The sequence below is a fragment of the Scardinius erythrophthalmus genome (genome assembly GCF_964197995.2).
Source record: "Scardinius erythrophthalmus genome assembly, chromosome: 1".
Taxonomy (NCBI): Eukaryota; Metazoa; Chordata; class Actinopteri; order Cypriniformes; family Leuciscidae; genus Scardinius; species Scardinius erythrophthalmus.
In genome coordinates, this window is record NC_138221.1 from 16,754,303 (window position 1) to 16,775,739 (window position 21,437).

Sequence of the window (21,437 nt, forward strand, 5' to 3'; positions counted from 1 at the left end):
TGAACTTTAAACAACACACAGTTTTCAATCACTACGGGGCCATGAGATAACTTGAAATTAATGTAAATATATTAATATAGCTTAATTCATTGATTTTTATTATTAATACTTTGATTGTTAAAAAAGTATACATAAAATCAATAAAAAAATATTCAAACAAATCACCTTGTGTAAGTATTCTGTAATACAGACTGAACGGCGGCTCAAATCACCCAGCCGCTTCATGAACATAGGATACGCAAACTACATCTCTCAGTTGGATAAAGACAACAAGTGTCACAAATAAAGCTTTGATGGATGATGATTGTAATGAAGGTAAAGACGAATACAGTGATAAAGGAGTTATAGTCCACTATTACTGATGCGCAAACAAACCGTCTCGGCTCACTGATCGCTTAAACATCGTATTTCTGCATAAACACAGTTCAGTATATTCACACAGCTGTCTAAATGAATGCACTGTGTGTGTTTTATAACAGATACTCATCTAAAGAGAAGTTTGTGAGGATCAGTGGTGTTTATATACACATAAACATCAGATGCTCCAAACATAGACACGATAATCGCTTGTTCTAGCAGAGGAACGGTTCACTGATGACATAGACCCGCCTTCAGATCACGGCGTTAACACACATTCAGAATGTTTTTATTTTTCATTTGTGTTTTGTTGTGTTTAATAATTCAGAATGGATCCGGATAGCTATAATAGTAACAACGCCCGAGATCCGCCCACAAAGCTACTTGCGTTTCGCGCTTGATTCTTGCGTTTCAGATCGTTAAAATAGGGCCCATTCAGTCATTTAACAAGTCTGAAAACACTGGAGAGGATCCACACTGGAAAGAAGCCGCACTCATGTGATCAGTGCGGATCTAGTTTCAGACTCAAACCAACTCTTAGGCATCTCACGAGAGTTCACACTGGGAAGAGGCGGGAGTCACAGCATTATTCATGATGTTTCACGCCTCCCCGCATACAGCCATTCTGACAATAAAGGCCCTATTTTTACCATCTAAAGCCCTATTCAGACGGGATTAACTTTACAAAGGTAGATGGAGTAATGTAATTTTACCACAGGACGTCTATAATATTAATGGCCAATTCGCACGGGATAAGATATCTCAGTAAAACTAGCAGAAGTGGGAGAGTAACTCGATTTGCGCATCGCTGTCACCATGTGTACAATACAATGTGTGTATTACTTTGCTTCCTGATATCATGTGCGCAAACACATATAACCTATATTTATATATATAAAACAGGTATGTCCGGTCGAACGATGTATTAATTAACTTCAGATTGGATTGTGTTGGTAATAGGCACTTACCTAACGCTAAGCTTTCGATCTTCTTTCTGATCTGAATGGTGTGTGGAAAACACTTGAGTTTTGCCACAGACTCGTTCCAGCGTCTAGAACGCAACAGAATGCTTTTCAAGCATCTCCATACATGAAAAACCTTGGAAAACTACTTTTAAACAGGAAATGAAGAAATATTTACATACATATTTACAGCGGGTCTATTCGCACGGGATTATTATTACCTGAGGTCATTTTTCCAGACCTTTTTACTGAAGGAAAAAGTCGCCGTAATCTTTACTGACATTGTCCGTGATGATCACTGAGATGCACATTCGGACGGGACTAAAATCAGAGAAGCTCTGGTAAATATTACTTTACCCCACCTCTGTTATACTAGTCCTGTCCGAATAGGGCTATAGACACGATAATCGCATGTTCTATCAGAGGAACTATTCACGGATGACACCGACCTTCAGATTGCAGAGTTACCACACATTCAGTTTTTATTTTCATTTCTATTTTGTTGTGTTTAATAATTCAGAATGGATCCGTATAGCTATACTCAGTCCAGTTGGTCTTGTTTGGAATTGCAGTGACTTCTTATATGTTCAAGTTTCTGTTTAACTGAGCAAAGTACTTTTAAGTTGTACAGCTTTCCTGTAGCTCAAACAGTAGAGGGTTAGATTCCAAGGGAAAGCAAGAATTGTTGAGACTGTGAATGTGTGGACCTTGAAATGAGTTGAAAATTAATAATACTAGCATAGAAATGTTTTTATTAATAAAAAACAGTATTGATTTGGCGAGGAGGGGGCCTTGGAGTAAAAAAGGTGGGGAATCACTGATCCATGTCATATTGGGAGCAATAACAGTTTTGTCTTTACAGGCTTTTATCATGTATCCTGACTCAAATAATGTGTTTCTAACAGCAAACACTCAGAATAAAGTGAGATGATCTGCTGATGATCCTGAATGGCTTGTTGAATGAGTGTTGATAGTCTGAGGCTCATCAATATTAACAGATCTGCTGAAAACACTCTTTATTTCATGACAATAGTTCCTGTTTTCACCTCATTTATTATGCTGATGTCTTCAGATCTCCTGTAAATTGACACTTAAAGCTCATTTCATTGGTGTCAGCAGACTGAGGGTAATTGTTGGTTACTATGTAGGCTACATTTATTCTTTAGTCTTTATGCGTTGAACTCTTTTTCTTACCATTATTTATATTCTGAATAATTTCATTGCATTATTTATATTCTGTTACCAATACGTATAAAAACAAACTCAGTGACTGATATATATTTTTTGGTTTGGGCAGATTAGCTCCTCCCACTAAAATTACCATAATTGAAGCCCCTCCCATGTCAATCACATCATCAGTGAAGCTCCTCCCACTGCAATTCACCATAAATGCTGGAATATTCCCATCATCCTACAAGTGAAGACGAGCATCAGAGCATCAGGAAGAGCTGAAATCTGCAAAGACTGAGTTTATTTAAGAGGACAGTGAGAACATGAGTGATCCAGAACCCTGCAGAATGAAACACACTGAAGATCCTGAAGAACAAAGAGGTTGGTGTTTATTCTTCATTCATTCATGATGCTGAAGAACATTCATGTTAGAAACATTCAAGCACTTCATCACTTTTAGATAAACAGTTAAACTATGAAATGGCTGCAAAAGTTTAATTTTTGGTTTTCAAAGAATGGTCAGTAAAGTGAGGTTTGAGAAATATTCATATTTATTGTCAACATCAGGTCAAAGTAATTATAATTTTAGCTCTTTTATTTTAAATTTATATCTGGTTCACATTTTTTGTTAAAATGTTGGACTTTTCATAGTTTACAACAATTATTTCTTTTTTCTGTATCAAGTAAATGATTGGCAGACAGAGTTATAAGCGTAACCGTTTTAATAAAGTATTGATTTGGCACCGGTAGCGTAAAAAACCCAAACAATACCCAACCCTAATTATTCATAGATATAGAGATTAGTCTTCTTATAATATCTTTGGTAACAGGGTAGATGAATGTGGTCAACACTGTGCCATTTGTGTAAAAAAGGCTCAATAATTGAGATTATTTTCTTGTCCTCCAATCATGTTGTATAAAGAGCCCAGATAATTAGTGATCAACAATACTGTTTTTTATGATCAATACCTAGGGATGCACCGATATGAACATTGTTCGATAACTGATAATTCTTTATATTTGTAAGCCGATAACCGATATATTATCCGATAAATCTAAATCCAAATGTGTTAAAAAGTAAGTCTCACCGTTAAAAGCCATGACCCAAACACACAATTATAATGTTCTCATCATAATATAATGTAGCCTATATGATAGAGTTGCACTGCAGATGTTGCACTGAACTGTATTTTCCTTTTGGAAGTGATCCAATCATATTTTAAGCAATTTAAAACTCTCATCACTCATCTGAATGAAATATTCCATTATTTATCGGCTTTAATATATTGGCCAAATTTTCTTATTGGGACGATAACGATAACATTAAAAATTAACATATATCAGTCGATACGATATGGTGGCCGATATATCTTGCATCCCTACCAATGCCGATTATTTGCCTATTTATGTCCCTGATACAAAACTTGTAAACTTAACAAATAAACGTATTTATTGTTTTATTTCTGTTTTTGACAATTACAATTCTGTTTAGAAATAAAGCAATAGCATTGAACTATAAATCTGGTTAACACTTGTTTTCAATGCTGTAATTTCAGTAATTTCACTTGCATACAAAACCAAATAATAAATAGACTAAATCCTATAGGAGTAAAAAAGAGTGCAAAAATAAATAAGTGTACGGTCACTAAAGCGTCTTTTTTAAATAACACGTAACAAATAAAGCATTTAAAAATCATTCAAACACATTAAAAAACATTCTAAACCACCTGAATAAAAAACATTGCTACTTCAATGTACCTTAGTGCTCTCAGTTGCATATTTTATTTATAACAACAGCATTTATATGAACTATAGGCAAAATATGAACTATATTTCAACATAAATAAATGACGGGGAAGTCTATCAACTTTGCATAAATATAAGCATTCACTTTCAACAACAGTTTTAAAGGGTTTATGTGAAGAATGGAATATGCTGGAATATTATATATGCAATATGCATACATTGAAAAATAATCAGAACAATGTTCTGACTGTATCACATTATCACAAATACAGAGTCCATCTCATCTGGCATGTCATCAGAATTATTAATGTTTTTATCTGTGCGTTTACACAGAATTTGTCTCGCGGAGATCATAAACTCCACACAGCTGTAATAATTTAGATGTTTAATAGCGAAATAAAGGTTATATGTTAATATAATATAGGGAGTTTTAAACGAGAGGATCAGTCTAGACTTTCAGCTTGTGAAATCTCTACAGACACTGTTGTCATATGTCACACCCTGGTGTTTTTTGTTAAGATAAATTCAATGTATAACAAATAATAATAAATCCAAAATATAATAATATACAATCTGCTCCACTGGACTGCAAAAAGCTTCTGTTCTTGTAATTAAACTAAGAGGACACAGTGTGACGTTTCTGTGGCAAGCAGAGCGAGAATTGAGTTCGCCAAACTCGAACTGGAACACAGGGGAACTCGCTTTATTTAACTTTATTTAACTTTATTTAATTAATATTTTTAAAAAGAAAAAAAATGGTAATATTTTATAGCAGTTGTCTACTTTTATGTCCTTTCACTTCATTTTTTTTCTCTTTGTATTATTTTGATGATTTTTTTCTTTCACTTCAGATCTGATGGAAGAGAACGAGGAGAGTGAAGAACACTTGAGTCGCTCAAAGAATAAACAGACATTTTTAAAGAAAAGAAGAGCCAAGAAATTTACAACCTCCACTCAGTGTGGAAATAGTTACACACGCAAACAAAGTCTTGAGATTCACATGAGAGTTCACACTGGAGAAAAGCCAAATGCATGCGATCAGTGTGGGAAGAGTTTCACAGGATCAGCAAACCTTAAAAGACACATGAGGATCCACACTGGAGAGAAGCCGTTCACATGTGATCAGTGCGGAAAGAGCTTCACACAAAAACAACATCTTAATTTTCACATGAGCGCCCACACTGGAGAAAAGCCGAATGCATGTGATCAATGCGGGAAGAGTTTCACACAATCATCACACTTTAAAGAACACATGAGGATCCACACCGGAGAGAAGTCGTTCACATGTGATCAGTGTGGGAAGAGTTTCACAGGATCAGCAAACCTTAAAAGACACATGAGGATCCACACCGGAGAGAAGCCGTTCACATGTGATCAGTGTGGGAAGAGCTTCACACAAAAACAACATCTTAATTTTCACATGAGCGTCCACACTGGAGAAAAGCCGAATGCATGTGATCAGTGCGGGAAGAGTTTCACACAATCATCACACTTTAAAGAACACATGAAGATCCACACTGGTGAGAAGCCGTTCACATGTGATCAGTGCGGGAAAACATTTCTTAGGGCATCACACCTGAAGTCACACCTGACAGTTCATACGAAGGAGAAGCCGCATTCATGTTCTGTGTGTGGAAAGAGTTTTTCACGGCTGTATAGTTTACATAATCATCAGAAAATTCACACTGGTGTGAGAGAGTACGTGTGCTTTGAGTGTGAGAAGACTTTTATTACAGCAAACAGTTTAAAAGAGCACCAGAGAATTCACACTGGAGAAAAACCTTACAAGTGTTCACACTGTGACAAGAGATTCAGTCGATCATCACATCTGAAATCACATGAAAGGATCCACACTGGAGAAAAACCGTACAAGTGTTCACACTGTGACAAGAGATTCATTTGTTCAGCAGTTCATAAAACACACGAGAGAATCCACACTGGAGAGAAGCCGCACACGTGTGATCAGTGTGAAAAGAGCTTCTCTTTTAAAAGTCACCTGAAACTACACATGAAGATCCATGCTGTGGAGAAACCGGATCACCGCAGTCTGAGATCACAGTAAGTAGTTCATCTTTATGTGCTGCGCATTCATGTCGACGAACACCAAGGACCTGTGATAATATTAGTCCCGTGCGAATCGGCATCTCTGTGATTTGGTGGGGTCGTTTATAATTTTTTCAAGGTTTTTGTTTCCTGCGCTATTTTTTCCATCTTTCACGAAGAATGGAGTGTTTTGATAGTATTTTGGGTGCTGGGCCGCTATACACCATGATACAAGACAACTATACAATTTGCAGTAAGAGAAAGCTGAAAACCATCAGAAGAGCAAAAATAAAAATAATGATTAGCTGGAGGTGGATAGCAGCATGTGGTAAGGAACATTCTTCTGTTTATGATATATCATACAGCTAGACCTATAATAATGACAATACTATACCGCGTACCCACCAGATTTCGTCATTAGTAATTTTGTACCCACCACTTTTAACTTCCGTCCATATTAATTTGACTTTTGGTTCGATTTTTTTTTTACCGTTTTCAGTGGTTGTGAGGAGCAGTATGAGAGAGAAATTTGGTAATCATTGTATGACCCAACAAAAAAAACAAAAACATTATAATATTCATTTTATTTTATTTTCCGTGTTCGCATTTATGAGGGAAAAAACAACGTGTCAGTTCTAGGTTACGGACGAGAGCACTCTGAAAGCGGCACTAAAAGACCGCTTTACAACTTTCACAGAGACCTCAGACAGAATAGCTGCCTTTCTTTAAATTTAATTTCGTTTTGTATTAATTATATCTTAATTTTAATCAATGTTTCATGAACCAATTGCCTGGATTTAATAGCCTAAATAAGAAGTAAATATGGCAGATAATCACGACATTGGAGGCGCCGGCAAGTGAACTGGAGTTCGTCTCATAAATGAACCGAAACTCAGCGTATAATGCACATTCACATTCACAGCGTATTTAGACACATTTAGACGGAGTCATAATCATTACTTTTACCGGTTCTTTGTGGCAAGCTTTATGTGTGCGGTCGTGCGCTTGAATGCGCTCTCCACTCACGAGCTCTGATCGGAACAAACCCGAACCTCACTGTCTGCTGAACTTGCGCAGAAACATCAAAATATAACCAGCATTTTTAAAATGGTTTTTATAACTAAACACTATTTTAGCACAAATTATGAGCTTATTGGAGATTTTTTTTATATAATTATTAGGGGTGTAACGATACGCGTATTCGTATCGAACCGTTCGGTACGAGGCATTCGGTTCGGTTTTCGGTACGCATTACGTACCGAACGGTTCGTTGGACCATTTTTTCTGCCGACAAAAATTCCGTTATTTCAAATGAAAGCGCGTCGCGGGTGGAAAGCGCGGCGCGACCACAACATCAACTGGCAAATGCAATGTAAGGAACGACACTGAGCTACTCTTATTGTGTTTGTGTGGACCGTTTATCAGTTTTGACCTGTGAAGCGGGACTCGCGAGCCCCATGCGCGAGCCTGATCAAGCAACACTACCAAACAGCGCTAAGAGATCCAGACCAGTAAAGAAAGCATTTGAATTTCAAATGCTTTTTGAATTCGCCACAGAAGTAATAACATCGCTGCGAGATCTAGTGAGAAACATGCACATTTCTCTGTTATTAACGGATCAAACAGCGCTGACGTGGAAACCAGGAAGAAACATTGTGCCATGGTTTTATATGCTCATAAGAAGAGTCAAGTATAGCTCCATTTTTGTTCAGTAAAAAAAGCAACCAAAAAAATCAATAAAAAAAATCATACTTTATGATGTTAGTTTCATTAAATCAAATAATAATAATAATAAAAAAAATTCAAGGAAATTTCTCTGGCATTTATTTATTTTTGCTGTATGGAAAACGTACCGAACCGAACCGTACCGAACCGTGACACAAGTGTATCGTATCGAACCGAACCATGAATTTTGTGAACCGTTACACCCCTAATGATTATTGACAAAATTAGAATATAGTAGGCTAATTTTTTTTTTTTTTTTTTTTTTTTTTTTTTTGGGTGGGCCTGTTTAAAAGTGGGGCCGTGCCTGAGCTACAGGACATCGTCTTTCAAAACATAACCTGCGCGAAAGCGAGAAAAAAAAATGAATGCGTCACTGTACCCAGCACTTCTGAAAATGCACTTCCGAATGCGTCTCTGTCCCAGCACATTTCAAACCAAACTGGCGCCCATGGTGGGAACACATCCCACTAAGGACAAGATATCCCACCATATTTCACTCGAGCTTCAAGATAAGCAAGAATAAAGTTTCCATTACAAAAGCATAAGTAAGAATAAAATTTCCATTACACTGGACATCTTGGTGGTTGCTTGCATTCTGTTTCACATTTTTCACATTATTATGAGATATTGAGTTAAAATTATTATGAACATTTCTCATTATGAGATGTTAAGTTGTTATTATGAGAAAGGATCTCGTTATCATGCAATGTTAAGTTATTACGAGAAAGTTTCTAATTATTATAAGACACTAAGTCATAATTACTAAGACAACATTTCTCATTATTGTGACTTGGATGGGGGATGGGGGGGGGGGGACACCTACCGGCAGACCACAAACTCAGATTTTTTTATATGGGGTACCATATTTCATATATCATACCATCTACATTTAAAATACATTTACAATGAACAAGGACTGCTATACAAAGAATATCATAAAAACATATCTAACTAATGCAGAAGAAGCTGCCTCTTTTTCTGAGTTGCATAGATGTCCACTATCTTCTCTTCTGATAAATTTGCAGTCAAGTCGTTCTCTATATGCAGTAGGGAAAGATCCGAGAATCTGTCCTGAGCCATTGCAGATCGGAGCCAGTTTCTGATTCTTCTCATAACTGAGAAACTTCTTTCTGACGTAGCAGAGCCAACTGGCAGTGTGAGTGCAAGTTGCAGCAGTTTGGATATCTATCCTTCCGTAGTTTCCGAAGTTTTTTAAGGGTGATCGGCGATGCGATTGCACATTTCACAAGATCCATTTTAGCTGTCACAAGCTGAGGGTGAATCTTAAAGCTTGCATACATGCCTAGAAAAGGACTGATGCCGTTCTTGTCACAATTGAATACAGCATCACATGCCACACTCAGGGCCATGAACCCAAACAAACAGATGAACTAGAAGAACTAACTAGCACTATGAGCACCATTCTCTCTAGAACATTGGATATTGTTGCACCCATTAGAATAAAAAAGGTCAGAGAGAAAAGTAAAGCACCATGGTACAACAATACTACGCATGTTCTAAAGAGAGAAACCCGTAATTTAGAGCGTAAATGGAAACAAACTAATTTAGAGCTCTTTAGAAACACGTGGAAAGACAATATGTCACGTTATAAAAAGGCCCTAGGTGCTGAGCACCTCCGCAAACTAATAGAAAATAACCAAAATAATCCAAGGTTTTTATTTAACACCGTGGCTAGATTAACAATAAAACAGATGTCACCTGAACATAATATCCCGTTACAGTTTAGTAGTAATGATTTCATGAACTCTTCACTGAGAAAATAGAAACATCAGAAACAATTGTAAACGTTCGATCTTCAATCGCGCCTTATAATTCAGCTTCAATTATCAACCCGCAAGAACAATTACAGTGCTTTACAACTATAGAACAAAAAGAGTTAAATAAACGTATCACTTCATCTAAAACAACAACATGTTTATTAGATCCTATACCAACTACACTACTGAAAGAAGTGTTACCTATAGTGGAAGAGCCTCTCCTCAATATTATTAACTCATCTTTATCTTCAGGTCTTGTTCCAAGAACATTTAAACTGGCAGTTATAAAACCTCTCATTAAGAAACCACAATTAGATCATAATAACCTAGCAAATTATAGACCCATTTCAAATCTTCCATTTATGTCTAAAATATTAGAAAAAGTGGTGTCCGCTCAACTTGGCTCTTTCTTGCAAGAAAATGACATCTATGAAAAGTTTCAGTCTGGATTCAGGCCGCACCATAGCACTGAAACTGCGCTCGTTAAAATCACAAATGATTTACTTTTAGCTCCTGACCAATACTGTATCTCAATATTAGTTTTACTTGATCTTAGTGCTGCGTTCGATACTATAGATCACACAATACTCTTAGATCAACTACAAAATTATACTGGTGTTCAAGGACAAGCATTAAGCTGGTTCAGATCATACTTATCTGACCGCTACCATTTTGTCTATTTAAATGGAGAAAAATCGATCATAACATCAGTAAACTATGGAGTGCCGCAGGGATCTGTGTTAGGCCCTCTATTATTCTCAATATATATGCTGCCACTTGGAAATATTCTAAGAAAACATGGAATTAGTTTCCATTATTACGCTGATGACACTCAAATATATATTTCATCACGGCCGGATGAAAACGCTAAATTATCCAAATTGACAGAGTGTGTTAAAGATATAAAAGATTGGATGACGCGTAATTTTCTTTTATTAAATCCAGACAAGAGAGAGGTACTACTTATCGGTTCAAAAAAGCGCCCACAAAACCTCTCACAATACAACTTTAACATAGTAGGATGTCCTGTTACTTTATCCTCTACAGTAAAAGACCTGGGTGTTATACTGGATGGCAACCTGTCTTTTGAAAATCATATTTCATATGTTACAAAAACAGCCTTTTTCCACCTTAGAAACATTGCTAAGCTATGTAATATGCTATCAGTTTCTGATGCAGAAAAGTTAGTTCATGCATTCATGACCTCGAGACTAGATTACCGTAATGCTTTATTAGCCGGTTGTCCTGCATCCTCAATAAACAAGCTACAGTTGGTCCAAAATGCAGCCGCTAGAGTTCTTACTAGATCAAGAAAATGTGATCATATAACACCGATTTTATCATCACTACATTGGTTACCTATAAAGTTCTGTATTAATTACAAGGTATTGCTACTGACTAATAAAGCCCTATACGGCTTAGCTACAGTCTATTTAACTGATCTTCTATCGCCCTATAATCCATCGCGCTCTTTAAGATCACTAAATTCAAGGCTTTTGGTCATACCTAGGATATCCAGATCCACCAAAGGAGGGAGAGCATTTTCACATTTAGCTCCAAAACTCTGGAATAGTCTTCCGGATACTGTTAGTTGCTCAGACTCGCTCTCCCAGTTTAAAACTAGATTAAAGACGCATCTCTTCAGCCAGGCATTCATATAATATTTTTAATCTTACAGTTCAAACTACAATCCGGCCTCTAGTTCATAAACGCCAGAGGAAAACTGGCCCCCGACTGAGCCTGGGTTCTCCCAAGGTTTTTTTTTTTCTCCATTAGGTCACTTGATGGAGTTTTTCAGTTCCTTGCCACCGTTGCCTTTGGCTTGCTCAGTTGGGTATATTTTGGGGATATTTAATTTAATTTTATCAATCAATAAATTCCATTAGAAACAAACCTTGTTGTTTTATTTTAATTTAATACTGTGAAGCTGCTTTGATACAATCTGTATTGTGAAAAGCGCTATACAAATATACTTGACTTGACTTGACATTGGCTCCCTATTAAACATTGCATAAATTTTAAAATATTGCTGATCACTTACAAAGCACTAAATGGTTTAGCTCCGCAGTACTTGAGCGAGCTCTTAACACATTATAGTCAGTCACGTCTATTGCGATCTCAAAATTCCGGCCAGTTCCTAATACCTAGAATATCAAAATCGACTGCTGGCGGTAGATCCTTTTCCTATTTAGCACCAAAACTCTGGAACAGTCTTCCTACCATTGTCCGGGAAGCAGACACACTCTGTCAGTTCAAATCTAGACACATCTCTTTGACCTAGCATTCACATAATACATTATAGACTTCTATAATTTAATGTTAGGCTGCATATAGTAGGTCAGCCGGAACCGGGAACACTTCCCATAAATCCTGATGTACTCGTTACATCATGAGAAGAATGGCATCTACGCTAATTTTAGTATCTTTGTTTATCCCGAGGTTTTTCCTGCAGCCTACCGGATCCAGGCCATATCCAGATCTGACGAAGGACCTTCGCCTGGACCGATGACAACGCAGTGCTGAAGTGCCAACTAGTCTCTCCCTATGGAGGATCCCACTACCACTATACAGATAAGGCGTTGTCGGGGAAATTCGTTTCGCGTTCCTACCCCAAAGCAACAAAATAAAATAAAATTCTTTATCAAAATTTATAAGGAAAGACAAGTACTTTGTTTAGGCTTGGCTTGTAGGGAATTCCAAACCTGCGTATATTCAAACGCACATAATTATAGAACCCATTTTAAATGCGCATGTGACCGCCATCAGTGTTTCTCACAGGTTCGCGTTTAAAGTCTGTGTAGAGAGAATGGTGTCGTCTTAGCGGCCCCTAATTTAATAACAAATGATCGTTGCGACGTAACGAAATCAATCAAAACTAACTTTAGATGGAAATTGGAAAATAACTTAACTCTGCTATAAAGTGTCACGGGGTGAAGAATCACTCGACAAGGCAGGCTTAGTGAAAAGGCCCCGGAGGGTCGATTTTATTTACAATGACAAACTGAAAGGTGAAGAAAGTCGGTGAGCCGGTGTGTGATGGCTGGTGCTCCAAGTGCTCTACAGTGTTCAATCCAAACGAAAGTGGGTGTCCAAACGTGCTCCAAAGTGGTGGGCTGTCGGTCACTCGCTGCTTTCTGAGGGGAACAGAGAGAAAGGTTAGTCCAGCAATACATTCAGCTCGAGACCAGAGTCTATCTGTCTGCTCAGCGCGTGCTGCTTTTGTGGCTGTGGGCTGATGAGGTGCAGCTGTGACCGATCAGCCCGCTGTAAGGACGTGCAGGTGTTTTGTGTCTGTTGCCAGGGCGACGCTGATTCCTCCGAGGACGCTCGTCACAAAAGCCAAAACAATCTCTGTTACCTTAAATTATATGATTATCTCTGTAAAGCTGCTTTTAAACAATCTACATTGTTAAAAGCGCTATATAAATGAAGATGACTTGACTTGACTTGACAGCAGAAACACACCTATATTTGCAAGCCCATCGTGTTTCACTTTGCCGAACTAGCTCTTTTGTTTAAGAGCTAGTGTTTTCTGCATCATGAGAAATCTGCAACGGTAAAATATAATTTGTCAATGACATTTAGACAGGTTTTAATGTCTCTATTCACTGTACACGATTAAACGAATACAAGATTTAGTTTATGTGCCATGCAATGCACATACACAGCAAAGGGGAATTCCTCTCTGATCCGTTGCTGAACTCCACTCAAATGTGGGGGACATTACAGAGGCTCCATCATATGCCTGTGCAATTACAGGAATGTCCTTCAGCCCACACGACTGCAATCCTTCTTTAATGCCAGAAACAATCCCTGCAGCTTCGCGAGAATTGGAACAGTCAACAAAGCAAATAAATCGCTCCTTGATCTGAAGTCCCACCGTGTATCTAATGCAAACAGAAAGTTGCTGGTCTTTGAGGACTTTGCTTCATCAGCAATAACAGCAAGAAAACCAGTCTTGTGTACTCGTTCTCGTGTACGAGCTCTGCACACAATGCAATTATTTCATTCTGAAAGTCTCGGCTTGTGCAGTTAAAGGGTAACTAAACCCCTGGTCAGAGCCTGACTCCACCCACTGTCAATATTTGAAAAATGCTAGAAAAGTGGGCAGACCCCAGCGGAGAGAGAGGGGACGAACCGTGAGCGGGGTGGGCGTGCACCTGAGACCTGCTGTCAGACTCTAAAATGGAGTTTGCTCACAGGTTCGCAAGACGACGTAAAGTACATGCATCTGATGAGTTTTATCATAGCCCGTCATTCTCTAGTTTTATCAAGTTGATGTCAATAGCGCGCGCTCTCTATATAGGCATATTCATATTTTGCCGCTATGTGAAAAAATCCAGCAAAATGCGCCGACGCGTTTGTCGACCCCAGAGGAATAACTTTAGCCTAACCATAAATTGTGATTAAATATGATCACTCACATCAAGACGCCGCTGCTGTGGTGGAGTCCATGCAGGAAGAGCAGCGTTTGGCACTGCGTCGCTGTTCAGCGCGAGCTGTGTGGAGAAGCCCATTTCCACCTCTATTGCGTTGGAGAAGCAATCCCGCGAAAATGCATGTTTCACACTCACGGTCTTCCAAGCCAAGTGCATGCAAACACTGGCGCCTATTTTCCAAGTCTGCTGTAAAGTTATGCAGTCCAGCAGTGCTGTTGCAACCAGCAACACTACACCAACGTACCCTCCTGACCACTGTACACAGATAAATCTACGCTAGCTCGTACCAGGGGCGTGGTAGAGCTGGAACCTGCTTACGTCACCTGCCACCTTTTACGCCACTTGCCACCGCAACATCCAATAGGAAAATTCAACTGCAGTAGCCACCGTTCAACCTTAAGAGGGCAGCACTCAGACGTTTTTACACCATATATTGTAAAATTAAAACACTTTATACCCAAATGTCAAAAAAGTTACTTGAATCAATGAACAGCACTAATAAAGCCCCATTCTTACAGATCATTAACTAAAAAAAGTTGGTTTAGGGTTTACTTACCCTTTAAAGGAACACTTCAACTTTTTGGAACTTTAGCTTATTCACCATATCCCCCAGAGTTAGATAAGTCCATACATACCTTTTTCATCTCCGTGCGTGCTTTAAGTCTGTTTGACGCACTAGCTTGTTTGTTTGAGCCACTGTTTGGCTAGCTTAGCACAAAGACTTGATGTAAATGGCTACAGCTAGCATACTAATCCCAATAAGTGACAAAATAATGCCAACATTTTCCTATTTACATGTTGTGATTTGTATAGTCACAGTGTGTACAAATAACAAGGTCATATGAGACACAGACATTTTTTAAATGTTTAAATACTGGGAACTATATTCTCAGAAGGCGAAGCACTGCTACTTGGGCGGAGTGATGAGCCCAGCACCCGGGAAGCGCCGTTCTGTCAACAAAACCAACGTGACTATAGCTAGTAGCAAACATGATTCATGATCATGGCTGACTTTGAGGAATTGTCAGAGGATTTTTATTTGGTATCAAACCAAGATCCAGAACCATATCGTTTTGAGCCAGAATACACAGACGAGGAGTTACAAACTTTGGAAGCAGATAGACAATGCCAAACAGACTGGGGTCGAGGGGAGAATCAGAACGGGAGTAGCCTACTATTTCACAAACAAGGTCACTGTTTCTCAAAAATGAAAACTGCCCATCCCCCCTCCATTTCATTAGCAAGTTGAAGGCTTCAGTCCTGAAAGTTACCTTTAGCGCCGCTTATTTGTTACTGGGGTGATAGAGCGCGTTTGTGACAACACAATAATAACATCACAGGGCATACATGGAGCCCGGGAAAAACTGTAATAGTAGTGAGCACTCTATTCATGTAATAGTGTCACTTACATTACATCTACAGTAGCTAATGGCACTGTAACAGTAGGCTAGTCATCTAAAAACATAACGGAACACTTACCACAGCCGCAGGTGATCCACTTTGTCCTGTCTTTACTATCGATAGGATGGCCGTAACGTTATCCTTCAGCACACGTTCAAAATAGTCATCCTCAGTGAATTGTTCTGAGCAAACGCGATAGTCCTTGATAATGTCTACAGTAGAGATGCTCGGATGGGCTATTATTTCATCCGCAACCGCATCACAAAACCCATCATCCATCCGCACCAACGTTTTTGACCAATTTTCAAAACCGCTCCCGCCCTTCATCCGCTGATTGGCAAGGCACTGCTGATGACTTGGTTCCACCGCCCGCCACCCACCCGAATTTAATTAAAATATAATTTTTCATCACGTCATCCGCCCGATCCACGGAGTCCGCGGCTGTAACCGCCAAAAGCGCATCTCTAGTCTACAGGTGTGTTTAGATCTATATCCAGAGCAAGTAGCCATTGATTCATCAGGTCAGCGTTTTTGGTTGGAATTCCCCTGTTTATTGTCGCAGCTCTTTACAATACAGCAAACACACATGATTTTAAACTTTGCATTTACTATTTAGTAATTGCTGACTATTAGTCCAACTTTGAGCGAACTCTCTGCTCCTAACACGGCACTTCTCGGGTGCTGGGCTCATCACTCCGCACAAGTAGCAGTGCTTCTTACTAGGAAATAGTTCCCAGTATTTAAACGTTTAAAAAATGGCTGTCTCATATGACCTTGTTATTTGTACACACTGTGACTACAAATCACAACATGTAAATAGGAAAATGTTGGCGTTATTTTGTCACTTATTGGGATTAGTATGCTAGCTGTAGCCATTTACATCCAGTCTTTGTGCTAAGCTAGGCTAGCAGTGGGTGCGTCAAACAGACTTAAAGCACGCACGGAGATGAAAAAGGTATGTATGGACTAATCTAACTCTGAGGGATACGGTGAATAAGCTAAAGTCCCAAAAGGTCGAAGTGTTCCTTTAAAATATTTGGACTGCATGGATTCAAAATCAGGGTCGTATTTTGAAAACAAATTACATATGCTTAAATAATTCCCCCTTGCTTCTGCATCAGTATCTTCACGATGTCTGTGGAAAGGGAGGCCTAATTTAGCAAGCAATTTTATAATATTAACGGATTTGTACAGGTACTGTCTGTTTTTACCATGCTTTGATAGCTGTGTGACAGCTGTGCTGCCACAGATCCCGATGCACCAGCCTGTTTGTAGCTCTCCCACATCTTCATGCTATTTAAATGTATCCGCCAGTCACGAGAATATGAGCTTCTTTTTAAATACAGTAATTAAAAATAATTTATTCTTAACTTACTCATTATACCCACAAAAATTATAAGATAAGACAAATAAAAAGAGAAAATATGAATTCTGTAAAAAAAAAATATTTTTCAAAGCACAAGACAGGCATTAATTGGCTCTGGGGGGGGGGGGGGGGGGGTCATTCATTTGTTCTGCACAGGTGTTTGTCATTTTACCCTCATTTGCCTTGTATTTAAGTGGCAGTGTTTTCAGTTCTCATTTGTCTGGTTTCATTTGCCTATCTTGTTTGTATTATCTTCTGAGTGGATTATTAAAGACGTTATACCTGATCTTAATCTTCATCGTGTGTTCCTTGCAACCGTTGGTGCTTAATGTAACAATATATAGTGTAAAAAATCACATTTGAGATTTGCGCTGGCTACTGTATACAGGCCACCAGGGCACCATACAGACTTTAACAAGGGATTTGCTGACTTTATACCTGATCTTCATCTTCATCGTGTATTCCTTGCAACCATTGGTGACACGGGATCAATGTCACTATTATTTTTGTTATTTATTAGTACTTATTGTAGAATCTGAAATATTCATTGATCATCTCTCATCACATATATTATCATTTTTAGCAGAACTGCCAGAAAGCATCTGGAAGGAGAGGACGGAGAGAACGCCAGTGATCCAGAACCTGCAGAATGAAACATCAAGATACTGAAGAACAAAGAGGTTGGTGTTTATTCTTGATTCCTCATTCATTCTTCATGATGAAGAACATGCTGATGCTCACCAGATTTACATTGTTTCATGACCAAACTAGTGATTTATAACACAAATCATCTTCATGACATTATAATAGATCATAATCGTGACAGCAGTTGTTGACCAGATTTGATGAGATTAAAATGACTGTTGAACTCATCAGTGATCTTGACTTTGAGCTTCACTTTTCATTTCACATTTCAATTTGTCTCTCATTTGAAATCTCACTTGATTTAATGTTTCTTCTAGACCTGATGGATGCAAACGAGAAAGGAAAAACAGAAGCCAAAAAATCTGTCACCTGTAAATCTGTCACCATTTCACATGTAAATCTAGTCTGAAGATTCACATGAGAGTTCACATTGGAAAGAAGCGGATCAGGCTTTCGCTCTGAAATCACTTCTTCTCATTCTGAAGAAAGACCATTTAACTGTGATCTGTGCTGTAAACAGTTTCATTGGGCGTCAGTCCTGAAGATTCACACAGAAAAGACACGGCAGTGTGTGTTTCAGTGCTTCACTACAGTAGATGAACTGAAAGACTGGCAGAAAATTCACACTGAAAAAAAAAATTTTTTGAAGGCAAAGTTCAGGAGCTGAAGAAAAGGCCATAACACTTTTAAGAGAGACATGAATCTGATATTAAGTTTTAACTCGTTCTTCGTTGTTTTTCATCAGAACATCTAGTTTCTCTTCCACTTCTACTCTTGGAAATGCAATATATACTTTCATGTATCTTTGAAACTGGACTCTTTTCTTCTCTTCTTCTCTTGAGATGCTTTGGCTCTTATAAGTCAGTAAAGAAACAGATCTGTCTCATTCTCCTTCACTTCTACTTAATGTTTGTATTTGCTTCATGTATTGATTGATTAAACTCATTTTATCAACATCTCATTGTTATTGCCCATTTTTTTATTTTCTGCTGATTCTGCTTGAATCAGGAATAATTTTAGTTCTAATAGTCATGAATTATCCTGATATGATTGCTTTTTGAGCTTTCCATGTTTCATTTTTCTCAATAGAGATTTTAAATGCCTAACTAAATTATACATTTCTAGTCAGTTTGATGTTTCATTCACACCATGAGGCTTCATGAAGTCAGAACAATTACTAGTATGAACTTTAAACAACACACGGTTTTCAATCACTACGGGGCCATGAGATAACTTGAAATTAATGTAAATATATTAATATAGCTTAATTCATTGATTTTTATTATTAATACATTGATTATTTAAAAAGATAAATGAAATTAATAAAAAAAATTAAAACAAAGCACCTTCTGTCTCGTAAGTATTCTGTAATACAGACCGAACGGCGGCTCAAATCACCCAACCGCTTCATGAACATAGGATACTTAAACTACATCTCTCAGTTGGATAAAGACAACAAGTGTCCCAAATAAAGCTTTGATGGATGATGATTGTAATGAAGGTAAAGCCGAATACAGTGATAAAGGAGTTATAGTCCACTATTACTGATGCACAAACAAACCGTCTCGGCTCACTGATCGCTTAAACATCATATTTTTGCATAAACACAGTTCAGTATATTCATCCTACAAAGTGAAGCATCAGAGCATAAGGAAGAGCTGAAATCTGCAAAGACTGAGTTTATTAAAGAGGACAGTGAGAACATGAGTGACCCAGAACCCTGCAGAATGAAACACACTGAAGATCCTGAAGAACAAAGAGGTTGGTGTTTATTCTTCATTCATTCATGATGCTGAAGAACATTCATGTTAGAAACATTCAAGCACTTCTACACATTTAGATAAACAGTTAAACTATGAAATGGCTGCAAAAGTTTCATTTTTGGTTTTCAAAAAATGGTCAGTAAAGTGAGGTTTGAGAAATATTCATATTTATTGTCAACATCAGATCAAAGTAATTATAATTTTAGCTCTTTTATTTTAAATTTATATCTGGTTCACATTTTTTGTTAAAATGTTTTTTTTTTAAATAAACATACTGTATCAAGTAAATGAATGGCAGACAGAGTTATAAGTGTAACCGTTTTAATAAAGTATTGATTTGGCACCGGTAGCGTAAAAAACCCAAACAATACCCAACGCTAATTATTCATAGTTATAGAGATTAGTCTTCTTATAATATCTTTGGTAACAGGGTAGATGAATGTGGTCAACACTGTGCCATTTGTGTAAAAAAGGCTCAATAATTGAGATTATTTTCTTGTCCTCTAATCATGTTGTAAAACGAGCCCAGATAATTAGTGATCAACAATACTGTTTTTTATGATCAATACCTAGGGATGCACCGATATGAACATTGTTCGATAACTGATAATTCTTTATATTTGTAAGCCGATAACCGATATATTATCTGATAAATCTAAATCCAAATGTGTTCATAATTTTTGATAGCCTGATTACAAAGGTCTCACCGTTAAAAGCCATGACCCAAACACACAATTATAATGTTCTCATCATAATATAATGTAGCCTATATGATAGAGTTGCACTGCAGATGTTGCACTGAACTGTATTTTCCTTTTGGAAGAGATCCAATCATATTTTAAGCAATTTAAAACTCTCATCACTCATCTGAAGGAAATAATCCTTTATTTATCGGCTTTATTTATTGGCCAATTTTTCTTATTGGGCCGATAACGATAACATTAAAAATGAACATATATCAGTCGATACGATATGGTGGCCGATATATCTTGCATCCCTACCAATGCCGATTATTTGCCTATTTATGTCCCTGATACAAAACTTGTAAACTTAACAAATAAACTTATTTATTGTTTTATTTCTGTTTTTGACAATTACAATTCTGTTTAGAAATAAAGCAATAGCATTGAACTATAAATCTGGTTAACACTTGTTTTCAATGCTGTAATTTCAGTAATTTCACTTGCATACAAAACCAAATAATAAATAGACTAAATCCTATAGGAGTAAAAAAGAGTGCAAAAATAAATAAGTGCACGGTCACTAAAGCGTCTTTTTTAAATAACACGTAACAAATAAAGCATTTAAAAATCATTCAAACACATTAAAAAACATTCTAAACCACCTGAATAAAAAACATTGGTACGTCAATGTACCTTAGTGCTCTCAGTTGCATATTTGATTATAACAACAGCATTTATATGAACTATAGGCAAAATATGAACTATATTTCAACATAAATAAATGACGGGGAAGTCTATCAACTTTGCATAAATATAAGCATTCACTTTCAACAACAGTTTTAAAAGGTTTATGTGAAGAATGGAATATGAACTGCAATATGCATACATTGAAAAATAAACAGAACAATGTTCTGTATCACATTATCACAAATACCGATTCCACCCCATCTGGCATGTCATCAGAATTATTAATGTTTTTATCTGTGCGTTTACACAGAATTTGTCTCGCGGAGATCATAAACTCCACACAGCTGTTATAATTTAGATGTTTAATAGCGAAATAAAGGTTATATGTTAATATAATATAGGGAGTTTTAAACGAGAGGATCAGTCTAGACTTTCAGCATGTGAAATTTCTACAGACACTGACACTGTTGTGATAGATAAATTCAATATATAACAAATAATAATAAATCCAAAATATTATAATATACAATCTGATCCACTGGACTGCAAAAAGCTTGTGTTCTTGTAATTAAACTAAGAGGACACAGTGTGACGTTTCTGTGGCAAGCAGAGCGAGAATTGAGTTCGCCAAACTCGAACTGGAACACAGGGGACTCGCTTTATTTAATTAAT

At 37.4% G+C, this 21,437-nt stretch overlaps 1 protein-coding gene across 1 annotated transcript in view; it reads left to right on the plus strand.

Moving 5' to 3' along the window:
* LOC308689759 (uncharacterized protein) overlaps nucleotides 1-18,592 on the plus strand; it is a 44,588-nt gene extending 25,996 nt beyond the window's left edge. The window contains exons 2-5 of the mRNA XM_081363665.1: nucleotides 2,617-2,870; nucleotides 5,087-6,293; nucleotides 17,571-17,667; nucleotides 17,950-18,592. Of these exons, the coding sequence (XP_081219791.1) occupies nucleotides 2,813-2,870; nucleotides 5,087-6,293; nucleotides 17,571-17,640 (1,335 nt within the window). The 5' untranslated portion in view covers nucleotides 2,617-2,812 and the 3' untranslated portion in view covers nucleotides 17,641-17,667; nucleotides 17,950-18,592. The remainder of the gene's footprint in view (nucleotides 1-2,616; nucleotides 2,871-5,086; nucleotides 6,294-17,570; nucleotides 17,668-17,949) is intronic.
* Nucleotides 18,593-21,437: the final 2,845 nt, after the last annotated feature.